This window comes from Canis lupus, chromosome 20, assembly GCF_011100685.1.
Source record: "Canis lupus familiaris isolate Mischka breed German Shepherd chromosome 20, alternate assembly UU_Cfam_GSD_1.0, whole genome shotgun sequence".
Taxonomy (NCBI): domain Eukaryota; kingdom Metazoa; phylum Chordata; class Mammalia; order Carnivora; family Canidae; genus Canis; species Canis lupus.
Window position 1 is genome coordinate 1191999 of NC_049241.1, and position 27287 is coordinate 1219285.

General features: G+C 61.3%; 1 protein-coding gene across 1 annotated transcript in view; it reads left to right on the forward strand.

Moving 5' to 3' along the window:
* PLXNA1 (plexin A1) overlaps window positions 1-21688 on the forward strand; it is a 43385-nt gene extending 21697 nt beyond the window's left edge. The window contains exons 10-31 of the mRNA XM_038565449.1: window positions 742-838; window positions 911-1104; window positions 1224-1375; window positions 1469-1589; window positions 1865-2001; window positions 2926-3093; window positions 3515-3608; window positions 3793-4032; window positions 4116-4259; window positions 4582-4816; window positions 7297-7439; window positions 8947-9203; window positions 9453-9519; window positions 12186-12332; window positions 12438-12597; window positions 13449-13552; window positions 13780-13876; window positions 14167-14357; window positions 14544-14713; window positions 16218-16430; window positions 16516-16666; window positions 18288-21688. Coding sequence (XP_038421377.1) covers window positions 742-838; window positions 911-1104; window positions 1224-1375; window positions 1469-1589; window positions 1865-2001; window positions 2926-3093; window positions 3515-3608; window positions 3793-4032; window positions 4116-4259; window positions 4582-4816; window positions 7297-7439; window positions 8947-9203; window positions 9453-9519; window positions 12186-12332; window positions 12438-12597; window positions 13449-13552; window positions 13780-13876; window positions 14167-14357; window positions 14544-14713; window positions 16218-16430; window positions 16516-16666; window positions 18288-18383 — 3378 coding nt within the window. The 3' untranslated portion in view covers window positions 18384-21688. The remainder of the gene's footprint in view (window positions 1-741; window positions 839-910; window positions 1105-1223; window positions 1376-1468; window positions 1590-1864; window positions 2002-2925; window positions 3094-3514; window positions 3609-3792; window positions 4033-4115; window positions 4260-4581; window positions 4817-7296; window positions 7440-8946; window positions 9204-9452; window positions 9520-12185; window positions 12333-12437; window positions 12598-13448; window positions 13553-13779; window positions 13877-14166; window positions 14358-14543; window positions 14714-16217; window positions 16431-16515; window positions 16667-18287) is intronic.
* Window positions 21689-27287: the final 5599 nt, after the last annotated feature.

Below are 27287 nucleotides of genomic sequence, written 5' to 3' on the forward strand. Positions count from 1 at the left end.
TCCCACTGCCCCCCAGCCCACATTTGTCTTTCCTGTGACTATACTGAAAGAGAAGAGGGAGTACCAGGGAATTTGATAGGATCCAATTAAATTCCTGTAGATAAAATAGTGATGAATTACTCTGGGATGGAGTGGAGGTCCTCAGCTGCAGAAAGTGGGACACAGCTGGGCATGCTGGGCCTGGGCTCCCCAGGGGAGGGGTATTGTCCTGAGCCCAGCCCAGCCCGGGGGGCTGCAGGATAGAGCCTTCCCTGCTGCTGCTTTCTGCCGGCCTGTGCCCAGGGTGCAGGGCGGTCCTGGGGTAGGGATTATGGAACCAATTCAGCAAACACAGCAGGTTTATAGAGGGTCTCTGAGAGATAACCAGGGGGGCCAGCTGGAAAGTTCTGGTTCCCTGATGGGGCGGACTCCAGGGGACGCGGGGGTTACCCTGAAGCGCGCGCCTCATGTGCCTCTTGGCTGAAGGGTGGGGATTCTGGCCACCAGGAGGGACACCCTGTGTGTGTTTGGAGACTGGTAGGGGGAGGGAGAACTGGGTGTGACAGCCCAGCCATCTCTGCTGGCGGTGGGTGGGCGGGCGGCTCTGGGATTTCCAACTCCAGGTTGGAAATGCCATTTGGTCCTGCCAAACCCATTCCTGTGGGCCAGTTCCAGGGTAGCCGGGAGGGTCGGGCAGGCCCTGAGATCCTAGAGTCCAGGCTGTGCGTGTGACCTGCCCACCCACCTGCCCACGGCCCACAGTATTCCTACGAGGGCAATGATGTCAGCGACCTGCCTGTGAACCTGTCAGTGGTGTGGAACGGCAACTTCGTCATTGACAACCCTCAGAACATCCAGGGTGAGCAGGGTGGGATACCTGGGGGCGGGGGGCGCCGAGGGCACACCGAGCTGACCGTGTCCCTCCCCGCAGCCCACCTGTACAAGTGCCCAGCCCTGAGGGAGAGCTGCGGCCTCTGCCTCAAGGCCGACCCACGCTTCGAGTGCGGCTGGTGTGTGGCCGAGCGCCGCTGCTCCCTGCGCCCCCACTGCCCCGGCGACTCGCCCGCTGCCTGGATGCACGCCCGCCATGGCAGCAGCCGCTGCACCGACCCCAAGATCCTTAAGGTGGGCAGCCCTCCCGGCGCACCCCCAGCAGGGTGCTGACCCCAGGCCGCCCCACACCCTGCCCTGCCCGGCCCGTGGCAGCCTGCGCCTGGGTCCCAGCCTCGGCCTCTCTGCTGCAGCTGTTCCCTGAGACGGGCCCGCGGCAGGGAGGCACGCGGCTCACCATCACGGGTGAGAACCTGGGCCTGCGCTTCGAAGATGTGCGGCTGGGCGTGCGTGTGGGCAAGGTGCTGTGCAGCCCCGTGGAGAACGAGTACATCAGCGCCGAGCAGTGAGTGCAGCCTTCATGGTGTGGGTGGGCAGGGCCGCCCCGACCCCCGGGCTGGATCCCGCAGCCCACTGAGGCCCCCCGGGTGCCCCACAGGATCGTCTGCGAGATCGGGGATGCCAGCACGGTGCGGGCTCACGACGCCCTGGTGGAGGTGTGTGTGCGAGACTGCTCCCCCCACTACCGGGCCTTGTCCCCCAAGCGCTTCACCTTTGTGGTAAGCCTCTCCCTGCCCATCCTCCCAGGTGGCTAAGGGGGTGGCTGTGCAGGGGCTGGATCGGGCTCCAGGTCCTCCGGGGTCCCCTTGCCTAGCAGCACCTCCGTTCTGGTCCCCAGGGCCCAGTTCCAGGTCCCTCCTGCACACTCGGGGCCCTGCCTGTGGGTGGCGAGGGGAAGCTGGGAACATGTGGCTCCGGGCACGCCTGGGGTGCAAGCAGGCCTCTGGCCAGAAGGGTAGGCCTTCCCTGCAGCTCAGGTCTCTTCTTCCCACAGACTCCAACCTTCTATCGGGTGAGCCCTGCACGAGGGCCTCTCTCGGGAGGCACGTGGATTGGCATCGAGGGCAGCCACCTGAACGCAGGCAGTGATGTGGCTGTGTCTGTTGGCGGCAGGCCTTGCTCCTTCTCCTGGTAGGGGGTGCATGTGGGGCGTGGGGGCCAGGCAAGGCCCACCTTCCCCGCGTGGCGGTTGGTTCAGGCTGCATACCCCTCCGGTTGCCCAGGAAACAAGGGGGTGTGGAGAGCCTGGCTGGGGTGATTGCTATGGAAACCAGAGGCGGAGAGTGTTACCATGGAGACGGGCTACCTCCTGGAGTGGGAAGGGCAGGGCAGGCGGGGCCTGGGCTGAGGGGTGGCGGCCTGACTGCTCTGTTTTGGGGGCGAGGGGGATCCCCTGGGAGCACAAGAAGTATTTTAAAAATTTTCTTAAGAGAGAGAAAAGAAATCTTGACAAAAGCCCTGAGGCTTGAAGTGGATAATTTTAGATTAGGGATGATAATGGAACGGTCCTTTAAATATTTTCCTGCAGTAATTATCCGCTATCAGACTAATTATTGGTGTTTGCAGCCTTGCTGCAGGAGCGGGTCTGGCGGCTGTGGGGCCTCCCGGCTGAGCTGAGGGGCTGAGGGGACAGGGTCCCAGGTGCAGCAGTGTCTGGCTGGCGGCTTAGTGGGTGTGACCGAGTGCCCCCTCTGCCGTGGCCAGTCCATTCCGCCTCCTCGTGGCCGGGGTTGGCTCCATTTTCGGATCAGGAGACTGAATGGAGGGTGGGGGGCCGAGGACGTGCACCTCACCCACCTTAGGGAGAGTGCTGAGCTGGGCCTCCTGGGAGTCCTGTACCTAGCCCCTCGGGAGGGCTGATGGAAGCTGGCTGTCCCACTCATCGGCTTCCTGGAGCAGGTCCCGTTGTGGCTCCATTTTACAGGTGGGCAGGTGAGGCCTGGGCAGGTCCAGTCGCCTGCCCAAACACCTGTCTGTGACAGAGCCTAGACGCTTAGCGCCCCCCTCGTGGGTGAACCTCACTGGTCTGCGCCCCCCCCCCCTCGCCCCCCGCAGGAGGAATTCCAGAGAGATCCGGTGTCTGACGCCCCCTGGGCAGAGCCCTGGCAGCGCTCCCATCGTCATCAACATCAACCGTGCTCAGCTCACCAACCCGGAGGTGAAGTACAACTATACGGAAGACCCCACCATCCTCAAGATTGATCCTGAGTGGAGCATCAACAGGTGGGTCCCCCACTCCCTACTGCGTAACCCGGCCTGAGCCCCAACAATCCCATCTGTCCTGTGGCACCTGCTCTGGGGGAGCTCCTTCACCCACCTCCTTTCTGCTTCTTGAGACTGGGCAGGGGGTGGCCAAACCCGCTCTGTCTCTGAGGGTGGGGGCAGTGAGTGAAGACCGAGACCACTACTGTGCCCTGGACGCAGCAACCTGGTTTTCGCGTCAGTCACGGAAACAGATCGCCCCATAAACCCTGTGGTGCTGTGCTCTGCACGGTAAGGTGCTGTGTTCGCTTGGAGATGTGGTCGGTGCCATAGGTTGGCGTGGGGACATTAACCTGTGAGCCGTCCTAGGGGGCGCTGACTGGCGAGTGTCCACTGGGCCCCCGCTGAGCTCCCCACCACGATCCCCTTCCCCATCTTCTAGCGGAGGGACCCTGCTAACGGTCACGGGCACCAACTTGGCCACCATCCGTGAACCTCGTATCCGGGCCAAGTATGGAGGCGTTGAGAGGGAGAACGTGAGTCCTTGTGGAACCCTAGCGGCTCATGCTGCCTCGGGGGGCATGGACCCCAGGGAGGGAGGCCGCCCCGTCTGGCTTGGGGGGGACCCCACGTGCAGGTAAGGCTGCAGCCCCTGGACCCTGCTGGGGCCCGATTCCATGTGGGGAGTGGCTGGCCCAGCGTGCGTGCCTGCATCCTCAGAGCTGTCTGGTGTACAACGACACCACCATGGTGTGCCGCGCCCCATCAGTGGACAACCCGAGCCGCAGCCCGCCAGAGCTGGGGGAGCGGCCAGACGAGCTGGGCTTCGTCATGGATGACGTGCGGGCCCTGCTGGTGCTCAATGCCTCCTCTTTCGTCTATTACCCCGACCCTGTGCTGGAGCCGCTCAGCCCCACCGGCCTCCTGGAACTGAAGCCCAGCTCCCCGCTCATCCTCAAGGTGGGCCCCTGTGTGCTGAGTGGGGGTGCAGGGTGGGGGCTTGTGGGGCAGAAGGGCTCTCTGGCTCACCCCCACCCCCACAGGGCCGGAACCTCCTGCCGCCCGCGCCTGGCAATTCACGGCTCAACTACACGGTGCTCATCGGCTCCACACCCTGCGCCCTCACTGTGTCAGAGACGCAGCTGCTCTGCGAGTCACCCAACCTCACAGGGCAGCACAAGGTCACGGTGCGTCCACGGCCCTCGCATCCACGCTCTTGCCCGAGCTCTGCTCTCCTGGGCCTCACCTGCCTTTGCCAACTGCCCTTGCCCCTCCCAGGGTGACCTCAACTCTGTGGCAGAGGCCCAGTCTTACCTCTGGCTCAGAAGGAGCCCAGCCCTGGTGCCCGCTCGTGGGCCCGACACTGGCCCTGAATCCCTGCATCCCCACCCTCTGACCTCTCCGGGCTGGGGCAGGTGCTGTGGGGTGCTCCCAGGGCCTGGTACCAGGGGCCTCCAGTGTTCTGAGTGGGCAAGGGGCCTCCTGAGTGGCCTGCACCCCCACCCACAGGTCCGGGCTGGCGGCTTTGAATTCTCACCAGGGATGCTGCAGGTGTACTCAGACAGCCTACTGACACTCCCTGCCATCGTTGGCATTGGCGGAGGTGGAGGCCTCCTGCTGCTGGTCATCGTAGCCGTGCTCATCGCCTATAAGCGCAAGTCTCGGGATGCTGACCGCACCCTCAAGCGGCTGCAGCTGCAGATGGACAACCTGGAGTCCCGCGTGGCCCTGGAGTGCAAGGAAGGTGTGTCCTCAGAGCTGCAGGCGCTTGGTGGCAGGGGCAGGGCATAGGGGACAGGGCTCGCTGTGACTGCCACCACGTGCCAGCCAGGTCCCGTTGTCCTCGTTGACTCCGCTCAGTGTTCCATGTTCATGACTGTGGCACACATAGACTCCGGTGGGCAGGTGGGCAGATGAGGGCCCTGGGGCGAGCACAGCCTCCATGGGTGCTACTTGAGACACAGACTCGAGCTGCAGAGCTTGCGTTTGGGACTCTGCTTGACTGCAGGACTTGGACAGGCACGCAACCTCCTTGTGTCTCAGATTCCTCATCTGTAGGATGGGCACAGCGATTCCATCCACAGGGCTGGGCATGGCACCTGGGGGTTGGGGGGGCAACTTTCCTTAGGTCCTAGGTACATACAGACCTCGGCTGGTACTGGGCTGTGGGCCTTGAGGGGCTGTCTCAGGAGTGCTGCCACGTTCCAGCCTCCTAAACGGGGCACGTGTCCTTTGTGACTGTACTATGTGAACGGTGGAGGTCAGCTCAGAGGGCTTTCAGTAGGGAGGTGTTGTGTGGGGTTTGGTGCAAGAAAGGTCTGGCGTGCAGCTGGCTTCCAGCACAGCCGGGCCAGACCCTCTGCTGCGTCTTCAGGGGTCCCTCCCTCTGGTGACAGGGCCAGCACAGCGGGCAAGCTCAGCCAATGCCACTCCCGCCCACATGCCTCCCTTCCCTGGGGCCTGCTCCCCCAGGAGCCCCCAGTTGAGAGTGGGCAGATCCTGGGGGGCAGGAGGGGGTACCCTAGAGAACAGGACAGGTTCTGGCAGACAGGGGCTGCAGATTTTGGAAAAATGTGAGCTGTGGGCCCCAGCGGCCGCAGGAAGGGCCAGTGGTGGGCCCCAAGCTGGAACAGGTGTCCAGCATGTTCCAAAGCCAGGCTTATCCCCCACAGAGCACATGCTGCCATTCCTGCCTGTGTGCCAAGGGCACTGCTGCAGGGTGGGGCGTGGGGATTGAGTGCTGGCAGCAGAGGTGGGCACACAGGTTGGGGCCTCCAGGGAGCCCTGCTGGCCTAGGATGCGGCCCTGGGCTGCACAGTGGCTGTCTGAGGGGGTGGGCTCTGGGCACAGACCACAGCCCTGGTCCGTGATGCTACCCTCAGACCTGGCTGGCCTCTCTGGCTGGGCGGCTGGACCCTGGGCCAGCCTGGGATGGCCCCCACTTTCTCATGGCCCCCGGCTTGCCGCCTCATTGGAGGACCTGGAGCTGTTACAGAGGTGGAGAGAGCCTCGCTAATGGTAATTGCCGGGTGAAGGACTTGTCTTAGGTGCCGGGGCAACCTCAGACCTTTTGCAGGTGCTGGCTACAGCTCTGGGAGGCTGTGGAGGAATGTTCCTATTTGGAGCATGATGAAAGGGAGGTGGGTAGTAGGTGGGGCATGAGGCCCTGGGGTGACTGCAGCAGGTCTGGCAGCGGGCTCTTAGTAACTCCACTGGGGCTAGAGGGTCTCGTTCGGTCAGGACCCTCACCTGTCTGAGAACCGAAAGGTGTGCATCCCTCTCAGTCCTACCACCCCCCCACCCCCACCCCCCATCTCATGGGACACAAGCAGGTGTGTGAGGCTTGAGTGGGAGGCAGGTGGCCTGGATGGGCACCTCTCTGGGCGGGGAGAACCTCAGGATGAGGACAACTGTGTGCTGAGGCTGGTACCAGGAGGCCTTCAGCTGCCAGTACAGTGTGGATGCAGAGGCTGCTGGGTGCTCCAGGGGTGGCCAGGCAGCGATAACCTAACCAGACACCTGGCAGCGGTGCTCCAGAGATGAAGGTCCCTGCTCTTAATGAAACCTGCCAGCCATCCCCTGGAGCCCGTGTAGACTACCTCTGGCTCCTGATCAGATAGTGTTTCCCTCGGGCTGCTGCAGGGCGGACACCTCACAGCTCTGGAATGTTCTGTTGAGGCCTGTCCCTGCCCTGCCTTGCCTGCTTTTGTTTCTGAAAGAAGCAGAGCTGCCCCGAGCAGGGTGGGCGGTGCAGAGGGCCCACTGGTCTGAGCTCTGCATGTGACGGCTGTCAGTGTACAGGGCTCAGGGGCTTGGGGAGAGCCTACTGCCCTGTACCTGGCCATGTCCCTTGTCTTCCCAGCAGCTGAGGCAAGGGAGCTGGGGCGGGTGGTGTGCACCCCAGGGTGGGGGAGGGAGCTGGCTCCTGTAGTTTCCTTGCCCCCAGGTGCCAGTGTTAGATGCAGGGAGTCCCTCTCAGCGTGGGCTTAGGCACAGCACCTTGTCTGCTGTCGTCTTGGTGAATCTTGTGACACGTCAGAGAGACAGAGGTTTTATACACGTGTTAGGATTGGGAAAACTGCGGGGTTTCCTTAAGGAAAACCTAGGTTACCCATCCAGTGAGTGGCAGAGCCAGAGTGGGAGCCTGGCTGTGACGGCAGGGGGTTGGGGGAGATTGGGAGGGTGGGTGGGAGGGCACTTGCCTTGACACTCCTCTGGCTGCAGCCTTTGCGGAACTGCAGACAGACATCCATGAGCTGACCAATGACCTGGATGGTGCCGGCATCCCGTTTCTCGACTACCGGACGTATGCCATGCGAGTGCTCTTCCCTGGGATCGAGGACCATCCAGTGCTCAAGGAGATGGAGGTGGGCTGTCGGCAGGGGCTCATTGGTACCTTGGCCCGTTCCTGGGGCTCCTGGGTACGGGTGGGCAGCCTGGGGCCCCAAGAGATGGTCCAGACCTGTTGGGAGGGGCTCTGGGAGGCAAGGCTCTCGGCTCCCGGTGGGCTTCGGCAGTGGCAGGGGATGAGCCTGGTGGGGGCCTGGGGTCGGGGCCGGGCTTCATCCCAGCCAGCCACCTTGGCTAGGGCCTGGGCTCCCTGGGGCCTGCCTCTGTTTTATCGAGGCCTCAAATGCATTGTGTACCACCTGTGTGTGTTCTGGCCCATCTCCTGGCTGGTTCTAGATGCTGAGCTCCAGTGGGCGAGGGACTACTGCTCCGCTTGCTGGGAGGTGTGGGTGCCCAGTAGGGGTTTGCATGGCAGTGTGGGGTGTGTGGCTGAGGCAGCACAGTGGCCCTCAGAGAGCTGGGTTTTGGATTTGTGTAGGTGTTGACAGTACTCAGGCCATTGGTGTGAGCTCACCGAGGGGAAGATGGCTGGCCAAGTCCTCCAGGCGCCCCCAGGGACAGGCCAGGAGCCCAGTTCCCCGCTAGGAACAGGCAGGGGCTCAGTGAGTCAGCTCGGGCATGCTGTTTGTCTGAGGACGTCCCATCTCTGCGCACTTTGGATGTGGGGAGCTCCCTGTTGCAGCTCATCAGGATGGCCCGTCTTGAGCTGCAGTGGAATGGGGCCTTCCTGTCACTGGCTCAGTCTCAGGCTCAGGGCTGCCTTGGGCTGCTCATGAGCTCCTCCTGGCGTGGCTGCCCATCAAGGGCCCACAAGCTCCCTCAGGCCCCTTTCCTGGTGTGGCCGTCCTCTGTGTTGGCACGACTGTTCTCTTAGTTGCAACTGTGTGTTCTACTTGGGTCTTGTCACCTGCCTGCCTGGGCTGGGAGCAGTGTCACTGGCAGTCTCTGGTGTAGCCTGGTGGGGAATTGCCTGTTATGACAAGCCTTGGTGTGGAGGAGAGAGAGAATCAGAGCCCTAGACCAGCCATGCCTGCATTCCACCCCCTTCCCCACTTCCCTGTCGTGCGGTTCTGAACAAGCCTCTTTCTCTTCTGGACTTCACTGTCCTCTGTGAAGTGGGAAAGGTGGTTTCTGTCCTGCGTGTCGAGTGAGACCATGGCCAGGCTTTGCTGGCACCCAGCAGATGGGCCATTGATTTCGTCTTTCTCCTGGACACTAGAGTGAGGCTGCAGGCAGTAGCGGTCCCGAAGTCCGGCTGTCGAGGGTGGCCCTAGTTATACTCCTTCTGCTGACACTGGTAGGCCCTGATCCCTGCCCATGGCAGGATTCTCAAGTCGCTGCCAGGCCACGTGCCTTCTGCTGAGGACAGTTGAGGCCCAGGGACCCGGTAGGGCAACATGTCACCCGCCTTCAAGGCCTACTCTCTGGCCCTGCCCTCAGCCCCTCAGCCAGAGGGCCTTCCTCTCCTGCCTCTCATGGGGAGCCTCCGGGTCTGAGCGAGCCTGTGGCCTGTCCCTCCCCCAGGTGCAAGCCAACGTGGAGAAGTCACTGACACTGTTTGGGCAGCTGCTCACCAAGAAGCACTTCCTGCTGACCTTCATCCGCACACTCGAGGCCCAGCGCAGCTTCTCTATGCGAGACCGTGGGAACGTGGCCTCGCTCATCATGACGGCCCTGCAGGGTGAGATGGAGTACGCCACGGGGGTGCTCAAGCAGCTGCTATCCGACCTCATCGAGAAGAACCTAGAGAGCAAGAACCACCCCAAGCTGCTGCTGCGGCGGTGAGCCTGGGCATCCTGCCTGCAGACCATGGGGCCCTAGCTGGCACGTTAGGCACAAGAACCCCACCCTGGGGCATCGGTGACCCCTCTGGCACCAAGGGCTGGGTTCTCCACGGCAGCCCCCAGCAGCCGGACACCTGGGTGCCTTACGGAGCCTGACCTTCAGCGAGCCAGGTGGGGGGTAAGGTGGGCACAGTGGGCTGGTGTGGTGGCAGAGTTAAGCTGTCCCCATCCCTGTTGTGCCCCCAGGACCGAGTCAGTGGCGGAGAAGATGCTGACCAACTGGTTCACCTTCCTTTTGTATAAGTTCCTAAAGGTAGGAGGCTGCAGAGGAGGAGGGAACGTCTGAGGTGGGGGTCAGACAGGTGGATGGGTTCAGGGGAGGTAGAAGAAGAGAGTGGGACGGGCAGCTGGGGGCTCTTCAGCCCAGAGTGGCATGGTTGGGGACCAGGTCTCAGGGGTCTCAGCACAAACTCCCCCGGGATGTGCGTCCATTAGCCTCTTTCCTCCTCCTGGAGGCTGTCCATGCCTCACCCAGCCCCAAGACAAGAGTGGACACCCCAGCACTGCAGTGAACTGTTTGAGGGCCCAAGGCCAACATCTGTCTGAGCTGGAGTTTGAACCCAGGCCCACATCTCCGTAGCTGAGCCCATGGCCCAGAGCCAAGAAGGGAGGGGACACCTGGGTAGGGGCTTCTGTGTGTCCAGTACCCTGTGCTGGCCAGCCTGGGGAGGCTCCTAGGGGGCTTCTGTTGGCCCCTGTTGTGGGGAGAGGGTGGTTGCCTGGGTCTCCTCCGCAGTTGCCTGGACAGGACCCCACCCTCAAAAGATGAGTCCTGGAGACCCATGGCCAGCCTCAGGTTCGGTGGAGGCTAGATAGGGGTTTAGGTGGTTTTGTTTGGGATGTAAGTAGTTGGGCTGGCCTCTTGCACATTAGACATGAGATGATTCAGACTCAAATATCTGGCTTCCCTTAAAATCTGAAGACTTAGCAGTCAAGCCCACAGTCCTGAGGGGTGGGAGGTGGTGGGGACCCAGCGTAGCCCAGTGTGCACAGTTTGTGTGTGCTCCCACCTGGCCCCTGGTGTGTGATTGATGCTCTGCAGATGGCCTGGTGGCTGAGAGTAGGGGCTAGCGCAGGTGGCCTGGGGCTGAGTTTTACTGTGCTTGCTGCTTGGCTATGGACCTCAGTTGCCGGGGAACCGGCTGTGTTTGGGATAGTGGTGGACTGTTGGGAGTGCCTAGGGCAGAGTCTTGTCCTGACTGGGTAGAGGCATAGATGTGATACGAGAGCAGGTGAGAAGGGGCAAGGGTCAAGGCATGAGAGGATTTAGCAGAGATATGAAGGAAGGGAAGGAGTTAGCTAGCCCGAGCCAGGAAGGCCCCTGAGGCACCTGCAAGCTCCAGCACTGGGGCAGCAGGGGAGCCGAGCCAGGCTTGCCCAGGGGGGCCAGGCCGGGAGGGGATGGTGGCAGTCTCAGGATCCTGGGCATGGGTGCGTAGCCCGTAAACTACGTCACTGTTGTGCAGAACTGGTGGCCGGTGATGGAGTTGTTCCATTCTTACAGAAACATGGTCGTGTGCAGACCGCATGGGGTACTTAGGTGCTCCTACCAATGCGTTCTGTGAGCCAAGGGTTAGAGAGCCCAGACAGTGGTGTCCAGCCCCGTCTGGTTCCTCCCCGTCTGGCCCTGATTTTGTACACCCAGAGAAAGGGGACTCATTTTGACGCCTGGTCTAGAACCTGGGTTGGGTGAGCTGTGCTGTGTAGCATGGGTGGTGCTACCATGGGATGGGATGTTACTACCAAGACCAGGCCTCCAGACATGGTCTCTGCTGGCAGCTGGGTGTGCTTTGGCCTGGGGATTGTGCTTTTGGCTCCTGGGGTGGTGACATGGGGGTCGTGAGCAGAGGGAGAGGGAGAGGGAGGCCACGTTTACTCAGAGCATTCCTCCTCCTGATTCTTGTTTGCTTGCGAGGGAACATGCTGAGCAGGAGGAAATGGCTCAGGGCCACGCGGGGGAGGTGGCCATGCCCATACCCACCACAAGGAGGGGTGCCTGACACTGGCCTGGGCTGCTTCTGTCCACAAGGAAGACCTGAGGCAGAATTTCTGGTTGTAGGGACGAGCCAGTACAAAGGCCCTGAGGTGGGGCCCGCTTGGTTGTTGGAGGAGTAGGAGATGGCCTTGGTGACTGCAGTGTGGGGAACAAGCAGGCGAGTGGTCAGAGTCTGGGGCCTAGCAAGCTTTTGCCGAGGGCTGGGGTCCACCTCCGGTTGTCTTGGCCACGGACTCCTGTGTCCCACGGTGCTGGTGGGCTGCTGCTCTGGGTCCCTGTGTCTGCACCCATGATTGCACTGGCTTTGTGCTCTCAAGTGATGGAAGGACAGGTGATCCTCTGCCTGCAGGGCTGGGTCCTGGCTGGGCGGGCCCAGACACCCAACCGATGGCCGTCTGCATGGTGTGGCGCTGCAGAGTCCACCATGCCTCAGGCTATGGGGTGGGACCGGGATCCTGGGCTTCATGTGTGTGCGGTGCTGGCTGCTTGGGTCAGGCTCTGGTGAGCGGGCTGCTGGAGCACAGGTGGGGGGTGGGGCCGGGGGCGGGGGCGGGGGGTGGGCCTGCTGAGCCTGAACTGGGGAGGCTTCAGGGAGGAGCCTTGGTCTTGTTGGACACAGGCCTGGCTTGGCCACACTGTGTTTTCCTTCATGTGCTCCTGGGTGACCTGGCTGAGGCCACGCTAGGATTTTCACCTTGAGGTTTGTAGGGACAGCCAGTTTGCTGTCTAACTTATTCTCTTGCACAGTCTTCATGGGGCTCTAGAATCTGGGTTCTATTTGCCTCCTAAAAAGACTTTGGAAAAACTGCTCATCTCTCCTTGTGGGAACTGAGCGTACAGATGCCCCGGAAGCACGGGGGCAGAGGGTGGCGGCGGAAGCTCCAGGGTGTCCTGGACACAACCCCACGCCCACCCGCCTACAGGAGTGTGCAGGGGAGCCTCTCTTCATGCTTTACTGCGCCATCAAGCAGCAGATGGAGAAGGGCCCCATTGACGCCATCACGGGCGAGGCCCGCTACTCCCTGAGTGAGGACAAGCTCATCCGGCAGCAAATCGACTACAAGACCCTGGTGAGTGTGGTCCCTGCCCTCCTGGCCGGCCCCATCCTGCCCGTGCTCCCTGGCACAGCGCGCTGAGAGAGGTGGGGTGTGACGCTGTGCCCCTCCTACCTGCAGACCCTAAACTGCGTGAACCCTGAGAATGAGAATGCGCCCGAGGTGCCCGTGAAAGGACTGAACTGTGACACAGTGACGCAGGTCAAGGAGAAGCTGCTGGATGCCGTGTACAAGGGGGTACCCTACTCCCAGCGGCCGAAGGCTGGGGACATGGACCTGGGTGAGCCCAGATGCTGGTTGGCAGCATCACCACCGCCACAGGGTCTCATAGTGGCCTACACGTGCCAAAGGGCCAGTGTCATCAGGGCCAGTGTCTGGGGCCAAAGGCACCGAGCCAGTGTGGGGTATAGGTCCAGGGGGTGCTGGAGGCCACCGGGGGGCCTGAGGGAAGGGATGTGGTCTGGGCTGGGCTTTGGAAAGCTTCTCCCAGCCAGGCTGGATGGAAGAAGCAGGAAGTAGAGTTCAGAGGCTGCTGCCCTATTCGAGGGAGAGGCAGGTGGTAGTGCCCGTATACCATAGGAGGGGGTAGGCTGTTGGAGCTGGGGCAGGTACCCTCTGGCTCGTGGGCCTGACAGGTAGGGGCACCTGCAGAACTAGAAGGGCCAGGTCAGGAGGGGGAGGTGGAGGGCCCGGGGATCCCATGGTAGGGATCAGGTGGCTGGAGAAGCAGGCCTGGGGCACCATGTTGGCCTGAAAGCCAAGCTGAGGAGGTGGGCCTAGAGCTCTGGAAGGTCAGGCATCCATGGGAGAGGTAGGCTGCCCATGGTGGAGCGGACACAACAGGTGGAGGGCTGCCAGAGGGGCCATAGGCAGCAGCAGGGACGTGGGGTAATTAATTGCAGGGGTACGTGCCTCCCACTCGGAGCCCAGGGAGGGGGGCTGTGAGGAGGGAGAGCCTTGTCACTCCCTTGTGCTGTTCAGGGTCTCTCACTAAGTGTCTACAAGGAGGCCCTGCCCCCTCAGAGCCTGTCCTTGGGCTCCCAAGGTGAGAGGCCAGGATCTGGGGGAGGGGGCGATGGTGGGTGGCACCTGCCCAGGTGGCTGCCCCTCCAGCGCTCCCCTCCCCCACAGAGTGGCGCCAGGGCCGCATGGCACGCATCATTCTGCAGGATGAGGATGTTACTACCAAGATCGACAACGATTGGAAGAGGCTGAACACACTGGCTCACTACCAGGTGACCTCCAGACGTCCTGACCCTCTGGCCACGGCTTAGGCCTCTCTTCTTAGGGCCCTGGGGCAGTGCGGGAGCCAGTGTTTGGGCCCCGCGCAGCCCTGGAGCTGCACTGGTGGGGAGTGTGAGGCTCAGGGGTGCGGTGACTGGCCTCCAGGGTCAGATGCAGGAAGCCGTGCCATCTGGGTCCTGGATGACAGGGCACACATCTCCTGGTCCTCTGCCCACAGGTGACAGATGGGTCCTCCGTGGCCCTGGTGCCCAAGCAGACGTCCGCCTACAACATCTCCAACTCGTCTACCTTCACCAAGTCCCTCAGCAGATACGGTGAGGGGCTGGATGGGGACAGCAGGGCCCTTGGGCCTAGATGGGGCACCTCCTGGTGCTCCCTGCTGCAGGCTGGGAGGGGGCTGCTTTGTGGCTTGTGCCTTGGTAATGGCTTTCCCCTCGTGTTACCTTATGGTCCATTTGGCCATCCCCCTGATGTCACTGCCCCCAACAACCTGGGGAGGTGGGGCTGTTGGCTCCAGTTTCCAGATGAAGAAACAGGCCCAGACCAGGATGGGCATGGGTGCTGGGCACGGAGGGCCCCCCACTGATGTGCAGGGTGCCCCCAGAGAGCATGCTGCGCACAGCCAGCAGCCCCGACAGCCTACGCTCACGCACACCCATGATCACGCCCGACCTGGAGAGTGGCACCAAGCTGTGGCACCTGGTGAAGAATCACGACCACCTGGACCAGCGGGAGGGCGACCGAGGCAGCAAGATGGTCTCAGAGATCTATCTGACGCGGCTGCTAGCCACCAAAGTAGGCCCTGGAGTGAGGGAGCGGGTGGCGGGGTGAGGGGATGGCCGGGCCCTGGCTTCTGAAAGCTGAGGGGCAGCAAAGCCCTCATCCTCACCCTTGGTCTGTGGCATGCAGCTGCCCGGGCCACCAGGAGGGGAGGGGCAGCCTGGTGGCCCCCTAGAGCTCTGTGCCCTTGCCTGCCCACAGGGCACTCTGCAGAAGTTTGTGGACGACCTGTTCGAGACTATCTTCAGCACAGCGCACCGTGGCTCGGCCCTGCCGCTGGCCATCAAGTACATGTTCGACTTCCTGGATGAGCAGGCTGACCAGCACCAGATCCATGACTCAGATGTGCGTCACACCTGGAAGAGCAACTGGTAGGTCCAGGGGCGGGCAATGTGGAGGCTACCCGGGAGCAGCAGCCACGGGCCACCAGCACCAGATCCCGCTGGCCTGCAGGGACGGGTCCTCATAGGTTAGGACAGGAGGACAGGGGCCCCTGGATTCACCACCCCCATGCCGAGGCCCGCTCCTCTTCCAGTGGGCCTTCCCGACTCGAGGTCTCGGGGGCATCTGTTGCTCTCCTGCCCTACGTGTGGGCTCGTGCTCCGCTCCAGCTTGCGGGGCCTGCCTGAGGCCTGGGAGGTGGCTGCGTGTATTCGTGCGTGTATATTCGGGCAGGCGCGGCTGTGTGCAGGTATGAGAACGCGGGCTCGTGTGTGAGCAGCAGGCTCGGGGATGGGCCCGTGCTGGCTGGCTGCAGTGCTGAGGAGAGCAGTGGGAGCAAGCGCCCCTGCAGCCCTTACCCCTTTGCCCCGCAGGGCCAGCGGCCACTGCCCAGCCTGGCTCTTATCTCCCTGAGCCTCACTGTGTGTCCTCAGCACTATTTGCCCTATCCCCAGAGAAGCTTCTGTGCCTTTCGCCTCTGGCATTTTCCTCCCTTGTCCTTGGGAGACCTTAGCTCTCTGGGACCTTGACGTCTACATGCTGGTGCTGCTTCCCAAGCAAGCAGTACAGCCTTGGCCCTTGGGGTCCACCCTGGGCCTCCTGCTGCACCTGTGCTCCTTGAGGGGGGTTCCGTGGGGCACTGGAGAGGAGACAGCACCATATAGGTCTGCATTGTCCAGGAGGATGTTCTGTGATGATGGAATTGAGTGTTCTGGATCTGTGTTATCCAGGCAGCAGTGGTAGGCAGTGCTGTGTGGCTGTTGAGCGTTTGACATAGGATTAGTGCAACTAAAAATCTAGATTTTTAATTTCATTTGATTCTGTTTAAACTTAGCCACTTATGGCTGGTAGCTAGTGCATAATTGGCTGGTGGCTGTCCTGGAGGTGGCATTTTGGATGAAGAAGTCTGCTCTCTGTGGGGCTGTCTCCTGGACCCCTTCCTGGTCTTGCTTCCAGGGCCTGCCTGGGTAGGAGCAGGGGTGAGCCAGCCCAGGTGTGCCCTGCCCCGGGGGCGAGCTTGTCTAGGTGTGAGCCAGCCCAGGAGTGTGCCTGCACGGGTGTGTGCATGCCTGGGGGTAAGCCAGCCCAGGAGCGTGTGATCCCTGATGGCATCAGGTACGCAGGCCTACGAGGACCGTGGCCATGTGCAGTGGGCACCCAAAGGTGAGGGAATAGTTCTGGGTCTGTACACGTCAGCCATGCGTGCCTATGTGCAGGGACTGCTCTCCAGGAGGCTCTAGGTGGCAGGGATGCACTCGCCGAGAGTGCTGGCTCGCTCTGGGCCTCAGTTTCCCCACACGCATGGAAATGCATGACCACTGTGAAGGTTAGAGCCAAGAGGGCTGCAGGAGCCCTGTGCGGGCCCTTCCCTTGCCCTCGAGAAGGGCTGCCAAGGCCCCGTCTGACTGTGCATCGGGACCCACCTGCCCACAGCTTGCCTCTGCGCTTCTGGGTGAACGTGATCAAGAACCCGCAGTTCGTGTTCGACATCCACAAGAGCAGTATCACGGATGCCTGCTTGTCAGTGGTGGCCCAGACTTTCATGGACTCCTGTTCCACGTCCGAGCACAAGTTGGGCAAGGACTCGCCCTCCAACAAACTACTCTATGCTAAGGACATCCCCAATTACAAGAGCTGGGTGGAGAGGTAGGCGGTGCGGGGTGGGGCGGGCAGGCAGGCCGGCCAAGGGCCAGGACCCAGCTCACAGCCCCCCGCCGCCCGCCCTGTGCAGGTACTACGCTGACATCGCCAAGATGCCTGCCATTAGTGACCAGGACATGAGCGCCTACCTGGCCGAGCAGTCGCGGCTGCACCTGAGCCAGTTCAACAGCATGAGCGCCTTGCATGAGATCTACTCCTACATCACCAAGTACAAGGATGAGGTAAGCGTCTCCCCAGAGGCAGACCCCTGCCAGGTGTTGCCAGGCAGGCTCCCTCCCTAAAAAGCCCCCTTGGCAGTCCCCTCCCATGTCTCAGGCTGGTCAGACGCTGCCGTTTCCACTCTGCACCCTGACTGGCCACCTTGCTCGCTGGGGCAGGGAGGGGATGCTGTTGGGACTCCCTGCTGGCCTGGGAGGGTCGGGCGGGGCTGCAGCGGGTCAGGGGTTGTGCTTGTGGTCATTGTGGGGTGTGGGGGAGTGGGTGGCAGCGTCTTTCCAAGGCGGAGACCATGGCCCGGTGAGTGACCATTCACTGAGGGCTGCTACGGGGTTTGTCGGCCTCGGTAGATATATCCAGGGCAGGGCACCAAGCCTTTCCTCAGCCTTTAGCACTTTCCCTGCAGACTTGGAGCGAGGTCTCAGGAGGCCTCCTTGGTGTCTATGCGGAGCTGGGGCTCCCTGAGCTGACTGGGGAAGGAGGTGGACATACACCCTAGATTGGATACAAAGGGCCAGAGCAGCAGGCTGGGCCTGGCCGGTGCCAGGGTCTTGAGGCCAGAGTGGGCCCTGTGGCAGGACCGTGGAGGCTGCAAGGCTGAATCGGAGGAGAGAGGAGTAGGGGAGGCTGAGGCAGGGTCGTCATGGGCTGTGTGGGCCTTGGGGAATGTGGGCTGTTCCCCGAGTGAGACAGGCCATTGAGGTTTAGAGCCGTGATTGGATCGCCAGCTGCTGGGGGACAAGAGTAAGGCAGGGGCCGGAGGGGGCTGTGGCCATGCTGCTGGGCCGTGGGGCTCCGGGGCTGGTCTTGCCCATCTGACGAGCTGCGGGCCTGTCCCCAGACCTGTGGCTGAGTGACAGGAAGTGGGGCGAGCCGCCGGAGGCACAGGTCTGAGGGGCGAGGGCTCCAGCTGTTCAAGTCTAATGGGGAAGATCTGAGAGCAGGAGCGTCTTAGGCTCCCAGCCAGGGCGCAGGGGCCGCAGCTGAGAGCAGGACCTGTGCCCCTGATTGGAGGAGGCAGCCCCAGAGGGGAGTCCAGAGCCCTGGGACTGAGCCAGGGACGGGCCATGGACAGATGACCGGGCCCTGAGGAGGGCGAGTGACCTGCAGGTTGGGCACCGAAGCCTGCCTGCCTACTCTGGGCTGTCCAGGGAGCGTTGAGGGGAGCCTGGCAGTCCTTCCTGGGGAGCGCTGTGCATCGGGATGCAGAGAAGTGGGCGGTGGCTGCGGGGCCTTGTGCTGGGCTGATGGCAGCTGAGCTGGGGGACAGAGCAGACTGTGAGGGGTGGTGTCTGTGCCCCAGCAGGCCAGGCCCACCCTGATGGACCGACGAGATGCTGTGCTGAGGGAACCAACTCAAGGGGCTGGCATAACGAAAGCCCTGTTAGGGGTTGGGGCTCTGGGGATGAGGTAGAAAGGTGACCTGGGGGACTCCTCCTCCACGCCAGGCTCAACCTAGGTCCCTCAGCTGGGAACCGTAGGGGTGGAACCTCACCCTGGCCCCAGGGTCCCCACTGGTCGAGGCCATGTGACGCGCTCACTGGGCACCCCCTGAGCTTCTGTGCACTGGTCCCACGGGAGCAGGGGGCCCTGGCCAGGCCATTGACGCCCCACCCACCTCTGCAGATCCTGACAGCCCTGGAGAAGGATGAGCAGGCTCGGCGGCAGCGGCTCCGGAGCAAGCTGGAGCAGGTGGTGGACACGATGGCCCTGAGCAGCTGAGACCCTCGGCCATCACCGCCCAGAGGGAGTTGCGTAAGAGGGCCCACAGGGCCGGCCTCCGTCCAGCAGCCAGAGCTGGGAGGCCCCGGAGGCAGCCTCGCCCCAACTGTGCCTCGTGCCAGCGCGCTCGGGGCCGGCCGTGCGGTTCAGCGTCCTCCCGGCCCTCTCCCTCCTCCTCCCACCTGGCGGGGGTCCTCGTTCTTGGTGTGGGTGACCACGCCCCTGCGGCACCTTCCATGCCCAGCTGCTCGGCACAGGGCTGCAGGAGCCCAGGGTGACTGGGCGCTTCTCGGAAGAATGGGGTGACCGCCAAGGCCCTGGGGGGCAGGCTGGAGCCCTCCGGGAAGGGCTGGCTAGCCCAGTCCATCTCCTTGAGGCTGTGCTGCCATGGTCGGGGGGGCCAGCACAAGGGGCCAGGAGGGCACCAGCTGTTCCCGGCTTGCTGGGCGGATTGCCGGGCCCGGGGCCCGGATGGCAGCCCCGAGGGAGGCTGAAGGCCGGGGGCCCGCCAAGGGGAGCTGGAGTCGGCCTTCCCACTGCTGCCTGCCACATCCGGCACCCCCCACTCGCTGCCGCACGGCCACCACCATCCTCCGATTCACCGCGTGCTCTCCGCGGCCGCGGCCGAGGCCGGAGCACCACATCAGCCTCGCCCAGAGAGGCCCCAGCTCCCTCCCGTGGAGGGGCTGCAGAACGGTTCACTCAGAGCCCTCATGCGACTTCCAGAAGGACTCGGTGACTCCTTTCCTGTCCTCAGGGCTATGCGTCTGGGAGCCGCTGGGGCCGGGGCTCCGGGTCACGAGCGCACGTTCCCGTTATTTATTCCCCCCTGCACAGCGCCACTCTTGGCTCCGGGCCCTGGGCGGGCGGGGCTGTCCGGCCCTGCGGGTCTGGGAGCAGCCCCTGATCCCCTCCTCCCTCATCCCTGTCTGTGTCCCCTGCTCTCCATGTCCACCTTTAGCAGCTTCCAGTCTGGCATCTCTGCAGCGTGCCGGCCCCTCAAGAGCGGTGGGAGGTCTGGGGGACTGGTTTGGAGTTTTTTTAGGGGAACAGAGGCACCCTGCTGCGCTCCGTGTGGGCAGCCGGGGCTGTGGCGGGGCCCCTGGGAGTAGGACGCAGTGACCAGAGGGCCTGGAGGTTGGCTCTGCCCCCCCACCCTCAGTGAGCAAGAAAGAACAAATTTTTAATTAAAAAAAATTCTGTACATATATATATGTATATATATATGTGGCTCTAGCCTCAGTCTCCAGCCCCAGTGGGGTCTGTACAGTTACCTGGAGGAGGAGAGATTTTACAGTGTAGTATAAGGGAAATTAAGGCAGTGGGGAAGCAATACCAAATGGTCGTGGGGGATGTGGCTGGGGCTCCCCTGAGTGGAGCACCCCAAGGCCTCCGCCCCTCGACCTGCGGGTCACCCTGGTTTTGTTTTGACGTAAGAAGGAGCAAACTTGTCGCCGGCCCCAGAGCGTCCAGGGCGCAGGGCCGTGCATTCCTGCATGACCGTGCTAGCGTCTAGTCTGACTTGATCTTTTTAAAACTGCAAGTGTTAAATACTAGAGGTTGTTAGACCCCCTTTTTTATGTTTTTTAATTAATCAGTGACTCATGAAAGCAAACAAGCGGGCCCGGCCCCTTTACAAGTCCACTTTTTCGACGGTACTAAAGATTCCTACGGACTTTAAGGGACAGCTAACTGTGGCCGGCCCCGTGCCCATGGGCTGCCCGTCTGGGGGTCCCCCCTCCTAAGCAGCGTGAGCCACACCTCAGAGACCGGGCCGGGGGCGCCAGGATATCCCAGCATTCCCGGCGTGGGAAGCTCCTGGAACGGGGCTGACCTGGGCGGGGGGTCCCCACAGGCGCCAGGCTGGGCTCAGGCTTCCCACTGCCGCGGGTGCCCCGTCAGAGCTCAAGCTGGCCTGGCCCCAGCGCAGCCCCTGTGGCCTCAAGCGGGGGCAGCTGAGCGGAGGCCGGCCCGTCTGGAGACCCGGCTGTCTGGGTGGCCACTTGCCTCGGCTGGACGCGCGTCCCTGGGTGGTCCCCTGGCCCGTCTGACGTTGCTGGGCCGGGCCTGGGAGCAAGCCCCCGTTTCCCCTCCGTCCCCGGAAAGTCTTCCCAGGGCACCGGCTTCTGCTCTAAGCCCTCGTTCTTCCAGTTCTGTGATGGTTGGCCTGGGGCTCCTCAGCACCCGGGCCCCTCTTGAGAATCAGTTCCAGCCCCTTCCTCTGCCCTCTTTGGCCCCCGCAGAGCTGAACCCCTGTGCTGGCCTGAGCGAGGCTGCGAGTTCCAGGGCGGGGGCCCGTCCACGTGCCCGTGTCCCCTGAACTGTGGGCGGGCAGGGCCGTGGCGGCAGGGGGAGGCCAAGCACTTTAGCAGTACCTGTTTACACGCGAGCCCAGGGAGCTGACCCTCAGCCTGCCCCGGCCAGGCAGCAGCTCCCGCACCTTCCTTGCTGCTGGCTCCTGCAGTTAGGCCCTGCCTTCTCCTTGTCACTGCTCCCCACGCCCTCCGAGTCTGTAGTATCCTACCGGCACCTCTGCCTCTGCGCATCCCCCCGTGGTGCCCCAAGCTCCGGCACTGGTGTGGGGGCCCTGGCAGGAGCCTGGGATTGCAGCCCTGCTCTGCACACTGAGGGGAGTGCCATGGTCCCGAAGGCCCCTGTGCAGCCCCAGGGCTTGGGGGATCCAGGCCAGTGTGGGATGCAAGGGCTCCCAGCCTGTCCCGGACACTGCTGCTATTGCCACTGCTACAGGCCACCCCCCACCCCGATCTGCATGGTCTCAGGAGTGCCCTCAGACAGCCCAACCTCCGTCCGGGAGCCCCGTCTCTCCATATACCTCGAGCTTGCCCTGCCCTCCCTGACCCAGGGCCTGACGAGCCGGGGCTGGGGGCTGAGGGGAAGAGGGACCTGGATCCCCCTAACGGCAGGCCCCTAGCATCCCTCCCGCCCTCTGGTTTGGCCTGGCTGAGGCCCGGCTCCCCCGTTCTGGATCTGATGGCTCACGTCGTTGGTGCTACACAAGCTAGAGTAGATATATTTAGAAAGAGAGAAAGATATTTTTAAGACGAAGCCCACAATTAGCTGTCCCATAACGCCACAGAGCCCCCACCCAAAAGAAGAGCGATCACCCGGCCGCCCGAGCTGCCTACCGGGCTCTTGCTCCCGGGGCAGCGTGGCTGACGGGGCGGGCCGCTCAGCCCACGGGGTGTGTAAATATACGGCGGTTTCCTATTTTACTGTTCCTCAGATTTAGTACTTGTAAATACACACACACATTAAGGAGAGATTAAACATTTTTGCTAAACGTCCTGGCTCTGTGTGTCCTTTGCTAGGAGGAGTTTGGGGCGGGGCCCACAGAAACGCGGGCACCTCGTGCGCTCAGTGGCGGTTCCTGGCTGAGGCTGGGCCCTTTGCCTGCCGGGCCAGGTACCAGCGGCCTTCCAGGAGCTTCATGCCGGCCTCACCCCACAACAAATTGCAGGTGCAGGTGCAGGTGCAGGTTCTCAGCCGCCGCTTCGCCAGACCCTGGTGGTTTGCGGCCCTGGGCGGGGTTGCTGTGCCTGGGTGTCTGGGGCCCGGAGGCACGCTGGAACCCTCGGCGGGGACTGAAGGCCACCAAGAGCCAGCTGTCCCCGGGGCCCCACACCATCTCTCAGAGGTTCTCCCGCTGCACCCACCCCCACCCCCGCCCCGATCGGGGGCTTGCGATCACCCGGCTCGACGTGGCAGTTCCCATGAAGAGTTGGGCAGATATTTTCCTGATGAAAAAGGTGTCGGCCTGTGGCTCTGCGTAGGCCGCGCTCTAGGCCCATGTCCTCCGTGGCCCACTACGGGTGGCGTTCCGACCCCAGAGGCGTCCGGTAACCGGACGAGGGGCCCGTCTCTGGGCGGGACCGGTGTCCCCAGAGGACGTGTCTGCCGAGTGGGCGCCTGTAGCACACGCCCACTGTGCAAGCCTGGCGCGTGTTTGAGCGGGCTTGCACCTCTGAGAGGTGGCTCCTCACCGCAGTGGACGCAGAGCCGGGGGCGGGCACGCAGGTGCTGCCCAGAGCCACACGGTGGGGGTCACAGAGCCTGCGGACAAACCGGCCACAGCACGTGGGGAGGGGGTTTCCCAAGGAGCCAGCCGCGCTCCGCAGCCTTCCTGCATGGTGTCTTCTGAGGGCTCTGACCGTGGTCCATAAATCATAATCAATACCTCCTGCTCCAGAGCGGGCCTGTCCTGACAGCCGGGCTGCAGGCATCGAGCTCAGCGCCAGGCTCAATTACTAAAGAGAAATCAGTGTAATCACCATGAAATTGCATCGGAAACAAATTTAGCAAATGCGTCCCGTTTGGGGTGTGACGTGGCCCGTCCTCATGGCTCAGTCCCCTCCGGCTTTCCGGCACAATCAGCCCTGCCTCAATTACCCTCGCTAGGCTGCCGGGGGCTCAGCCCCACCAGTCCGAAAGCAGGCGATGGCCTCTGAGTCGCAATCAGCGCTCACTGCGCCGCGATCGCGCATAATTACACAGCGAGCGCAGGGCGGGGGCAGGCAGGCACCTGATTGCCGCACACGTTGGCTCATCCAGGATATTAAAACCACCAGCTATTGATACCGGGGCTTGCCGGCTGCGCCGAGCAAGACATGTCAACGGGGCTGCCGTGGATGGTGGGGGGGCGCGTGCCCTGGTTTTCACTTGGCAGCCTCTGGGTTAGAGAATCAGTAGCCGGAGGAGGCCAGAGTCTACTTGGGGTGCTCCTTCGAAGGTCCCCAAGGGGCTCCCATGGGGCCTCCCTGGACACTCGGGAGCCTGTCGGATGGTGTTGCTTTATGGGCGCATGTGGCCTCTGAAAATGGGCAAGGTGTAGACATGTGGCTCGTTCTGATCCCTGGATGTCAGTGAAGTGGCTGTGGGCATGTGTAGGCTGGGCATCTAGTTCCCCTGCACTGAGGGTTCTGGAGGGCAGAAGCTCTAGCCAGCCTGCCTTGGGCACAGGGTTTTAACACAAAACAAGCTCAGTTGCGGTGGACTCAGGCATTTGGGGAGAACAGCCCGGACTGTACTGCCTCACGGGCTGATAGCACCCAGCCCCATCTGAGAAGGGGGGACCCGGGGGCAGAGACAGGTGGGGTCAGTCGCTTGCTGGCAGACACCGGGCTGTCACTGCCAGAGCAAGGGTTCAAACTCAGCCTATCAACTCACGTGGGGTCTTCCTATGTAGCTTGAGAAATCAACATCCTAGCCATCAGTGCTGCTTCTGGCTGAAAACTACTCGGACAAATAACCCAGCAGATGTTTTCCTCTGGGTGGCCCTCTCCCTTATAAATGACTTAACCTAAACTTAACCTAACCTATGCTGGCTTGAGCAATGAAAGGGAACTGGTGGGTTCATGTAATAGAAAAGTCCTAGGGTGTATCTGGCTTCAGGCATGGCTGGATCCAGGAGCTCCATGAGGTCTTGAGGAATCTTTCTTCTCTGTCATCTGTATGGGTTCATTCTCTGGCAGGCTTTTGCCAAGTGGGAGGCACCAATGGCTGCCCACAGCTGTAGGCTTTTACAAACTTAGCGACAGTGTAAAGAGAACCCCGTTGGTCAGCACATGCCCAGGTAGGGATTTCATTAGCCAACTGTAGCACACAGGTCTCTACTTGAATCATTCTGGCCTGAGGGATGAGGAGCTCTGGTTAGCCAGGCTTAGGTCACATGCCCAGTGGGAAGAGGAGTCAGTCCCTTTACTCCTCAAGGGTTTGCAAACTCTATAGAACTGCAGATTTGAGGAGGAAGGAGTCTTGTTTAGTTTTTTTTTTTTTTTTTTTTTTTTTAAGATTGTATTTATTTATTCCTGACAGACACAGAGAAAGAGAGGCAGAGACACAGGCAGAGGGAGAAGCGGGCTTCTGGCAGGGAGCTCAATGCAGGACTTGATCCCAGGACCCCGGGATCACGACCTGAGCCGAAGGCAGATGCTCAACCGCAGAGCCACATAGGTGTCCCTCCTGTAGTTTGTAAGTTCTGGCTGTGTCTGCGTGCAGGACACCTGAGGGGTTGGATGGGTTGTCGGAAGCACCTGGAGCATTTCTAGGATTATCCAGTCTCTTCCCAGGGGCCCATAATTAACTGCTGACTGCCCACTGGAAATGCCTGAGTCCTGCCTGCCACCCAGCTTCTGCTGCCTGTGTGACCTTGGTGGAGGGGGACATCTGGTCCAAGGCTGCCCCTTATCCCAGGGAGACCCTCCAGGTGGGGCCAGGTCTGAGGGTGTGGAGTGACAGGGAGGCAGTTACACATCTCTGGTCACGAGGGGTGATCGACCCCAAGCACATATTGGATGATGGCGCATTCTGATCCCTAACTCAGGAGCATTTTCACAGGAGGGCTGGAGTGGGGACCCCAGGCTGGGGTGGGGGTGGCCAGAGCTTCCTGGGTTACTGCATCCTAGTGATGTCATCCCTCTTCCACCCATGCCCCCTGCAGTCTTCACTCCCCCACTCACCCATACGTACAACCACCTACCTGTCCATCACCGCCCCCACAGCCTACCCACTTACCAGTGTACCCCATCCACATCATCTCCATCCACCTCCTTCTGCTGAGAACCCACACCCCACACCTTCTTTTTCTTCAGCTGTCCAATCATCCGTCCACAGGTCTATCAGGTGAGGCTGAAGTGGGGGCCTAGGAGGCTGAGCCTGCCAGTGTTGGCTGGGGCATGGAGAAATGGGACCTCTGGGGCTATGCAGGTGGGAGTGTACAGTGAACCGGAAGCAGGGATTCGCAAAGAGATTTGCACACGCACTTCCAGCAGCATCATTCACAGCACATGAATGATGAGGGGAAGTGCCCCAGGTGGCCTTCAACACACCGTGTGATTCCAGTTAGATGAGGTGCCCAGAGCCACAGGGGATAGGGTGGTGGCTTGGGGAGCAGGGGAGGGGAATGAGGAGCTGTTGAGTGGGGCTGGAGTTTCGGTTTGGGGGATGAGCAGGTGCTGGAGAGTGATGGCGGGGATGATTGTGCAGCTGTGCGAATGTACTTGGTGCCACCGCGCTGCGCCCTTAAAATGGTCAAGGTACACTTTATGTCATGTGTCCACCTCTAAAATCATAAAAGGCAATTTTCAAAAAGAGTCTGAGCTTTATTGTGTGGATAGGAGGGCCGCAGAATGCTCGGGAGCTGGGGAGCTGTGCCCCTTCCTTGGGCCTGGTGGTCCCAGGCACTCCATCAGCTGCGGAGCTGGTGGTCATGCCCCGGCCTCCGTCCTCATCTGACGCCCTTGCACCCCTCCCGCTGGTGGGACCCTCTCAGGGCCCTACGTGTCCTGCTGCCTGTCTCGTCTCCCGCTTGCAGAAGCCCCCTGGCTCGCGGCGCACAGCTGTCTCAGGCAAGCCTGTCCTGCAGAGCCGGGCCCGGAGGGCAGCAGTGTCCCTGAGCCCCACAGGCCAGCCGAGCTCCGCCAGGAGCCCCACTTGCACGTCCTCGCTGCTGGGGGAAGCCTCTCCCAGGCCAGCTTTCTTTTGTTTTTCTTTTTGTCTATTATTTTATTGGAGTTCCATTTGCCAACGTATAGCATAACCCCCAGTGCTCATCCCGTCCAGTGCCCCCCTCAGTGCCTGTCACCCAGTCACCCCAACCCCTGCCCACCTCCCCTTCCACTACTCCTTGTTCGTTCCCAGAGTTCCCAGTTAGGAGTCTCCCATGTTTGTCTCACTCTCTGATATTTCCTACTCATTTTCTCTCCTTTCCCCATAATCCCTTTCACTATTTCTTATATTCCCGTATGAGTGACACCATGTGATGCTTGTCCCCGCTCCGATGGCTGACTTCACTCAGCATCATCCCCACCAGGTCCATCCACGGGGAAGCTAATGGTGGGTCAGCTTTCAAAGCGTCTCTCTTCTTTGTTCATGAGCTTTTTTTTTAAACAGATGAAGACAGGGGCTCCTGGGTAGTTCAGTTGGTTGAGCATCTGACTCTCGGTTTCAGCCTCGCATTGGGCTCTGCGCTCAGTGGGGAGCCTGCTGGGGATTCTCTTCTGCTCCCTCCGTCCCTCCTGCTCATGCTCTCTCTCAAATAAATAAATAAATAAATAAATAAATAAATAAATAAATAAATAATAAAAAATACACATTTTTTCTTTATATAACATCGTGTCATTATCAACCTAATAAAATTAGTATTTGCATATTCCAATTTCCTCAATTGTCTCAAAGCCGCATCTTCACAGATGGTTTGTTTAAATGCAGACCCCCAGGAACTCGCTTGGTTTCACATCCCCTTTGCTCGGTCTACAGGCTGCGTCTGTCTTGAAGCCATTTCTCCTGGAGACTCAGGGCATCTGTCCCAGGACATTGAGGGGTGTGCCTGAGGGGCGGGTGCAACGGGCTCCCTTGCCCCGAGCGGCCACACACCTGTTCTTGATCTAGAAGTGTGGTGGGTCAGGGTTGGGGTTCCAGGCTGGCAGGGCCCCTCACCTCCCAGAGCACCTGCCAGGAGTGCCAGGTGACCTGGGCGTGATCAGGAGCCCAGTCCCAGCCTGCCCTGTCCTGCCATGGCTCCCAGCATCCCACCCCCTTAGTGGCTTCCTTCCCTTGGTTGTGAACTCAGTCCTTCCATCTACTTGGAATTTTTTGTTTTTTAAGATTGTATTTACTTATCTGAGAGAGTGAGAGAGCATGAGCAGGGGGAGGGGCAGAGGGAGAAGCAGACCCCGCTGAGCAGGGAGCCCGATTCGGCGCTTGATCCCAGGACCCTGGCACCATGACCTGAGCCCAAACAGACACTTAACCGACAGAGCCACCCAGGGGACCCTGGATTTATTTATTTATTTATTTATTTATTTATTTATTTATTTATTTATTTATTTATTTATTTAAAAGATTGTATTTATTCACGATAGACATAGAGAGAGGCAGAGACACAGG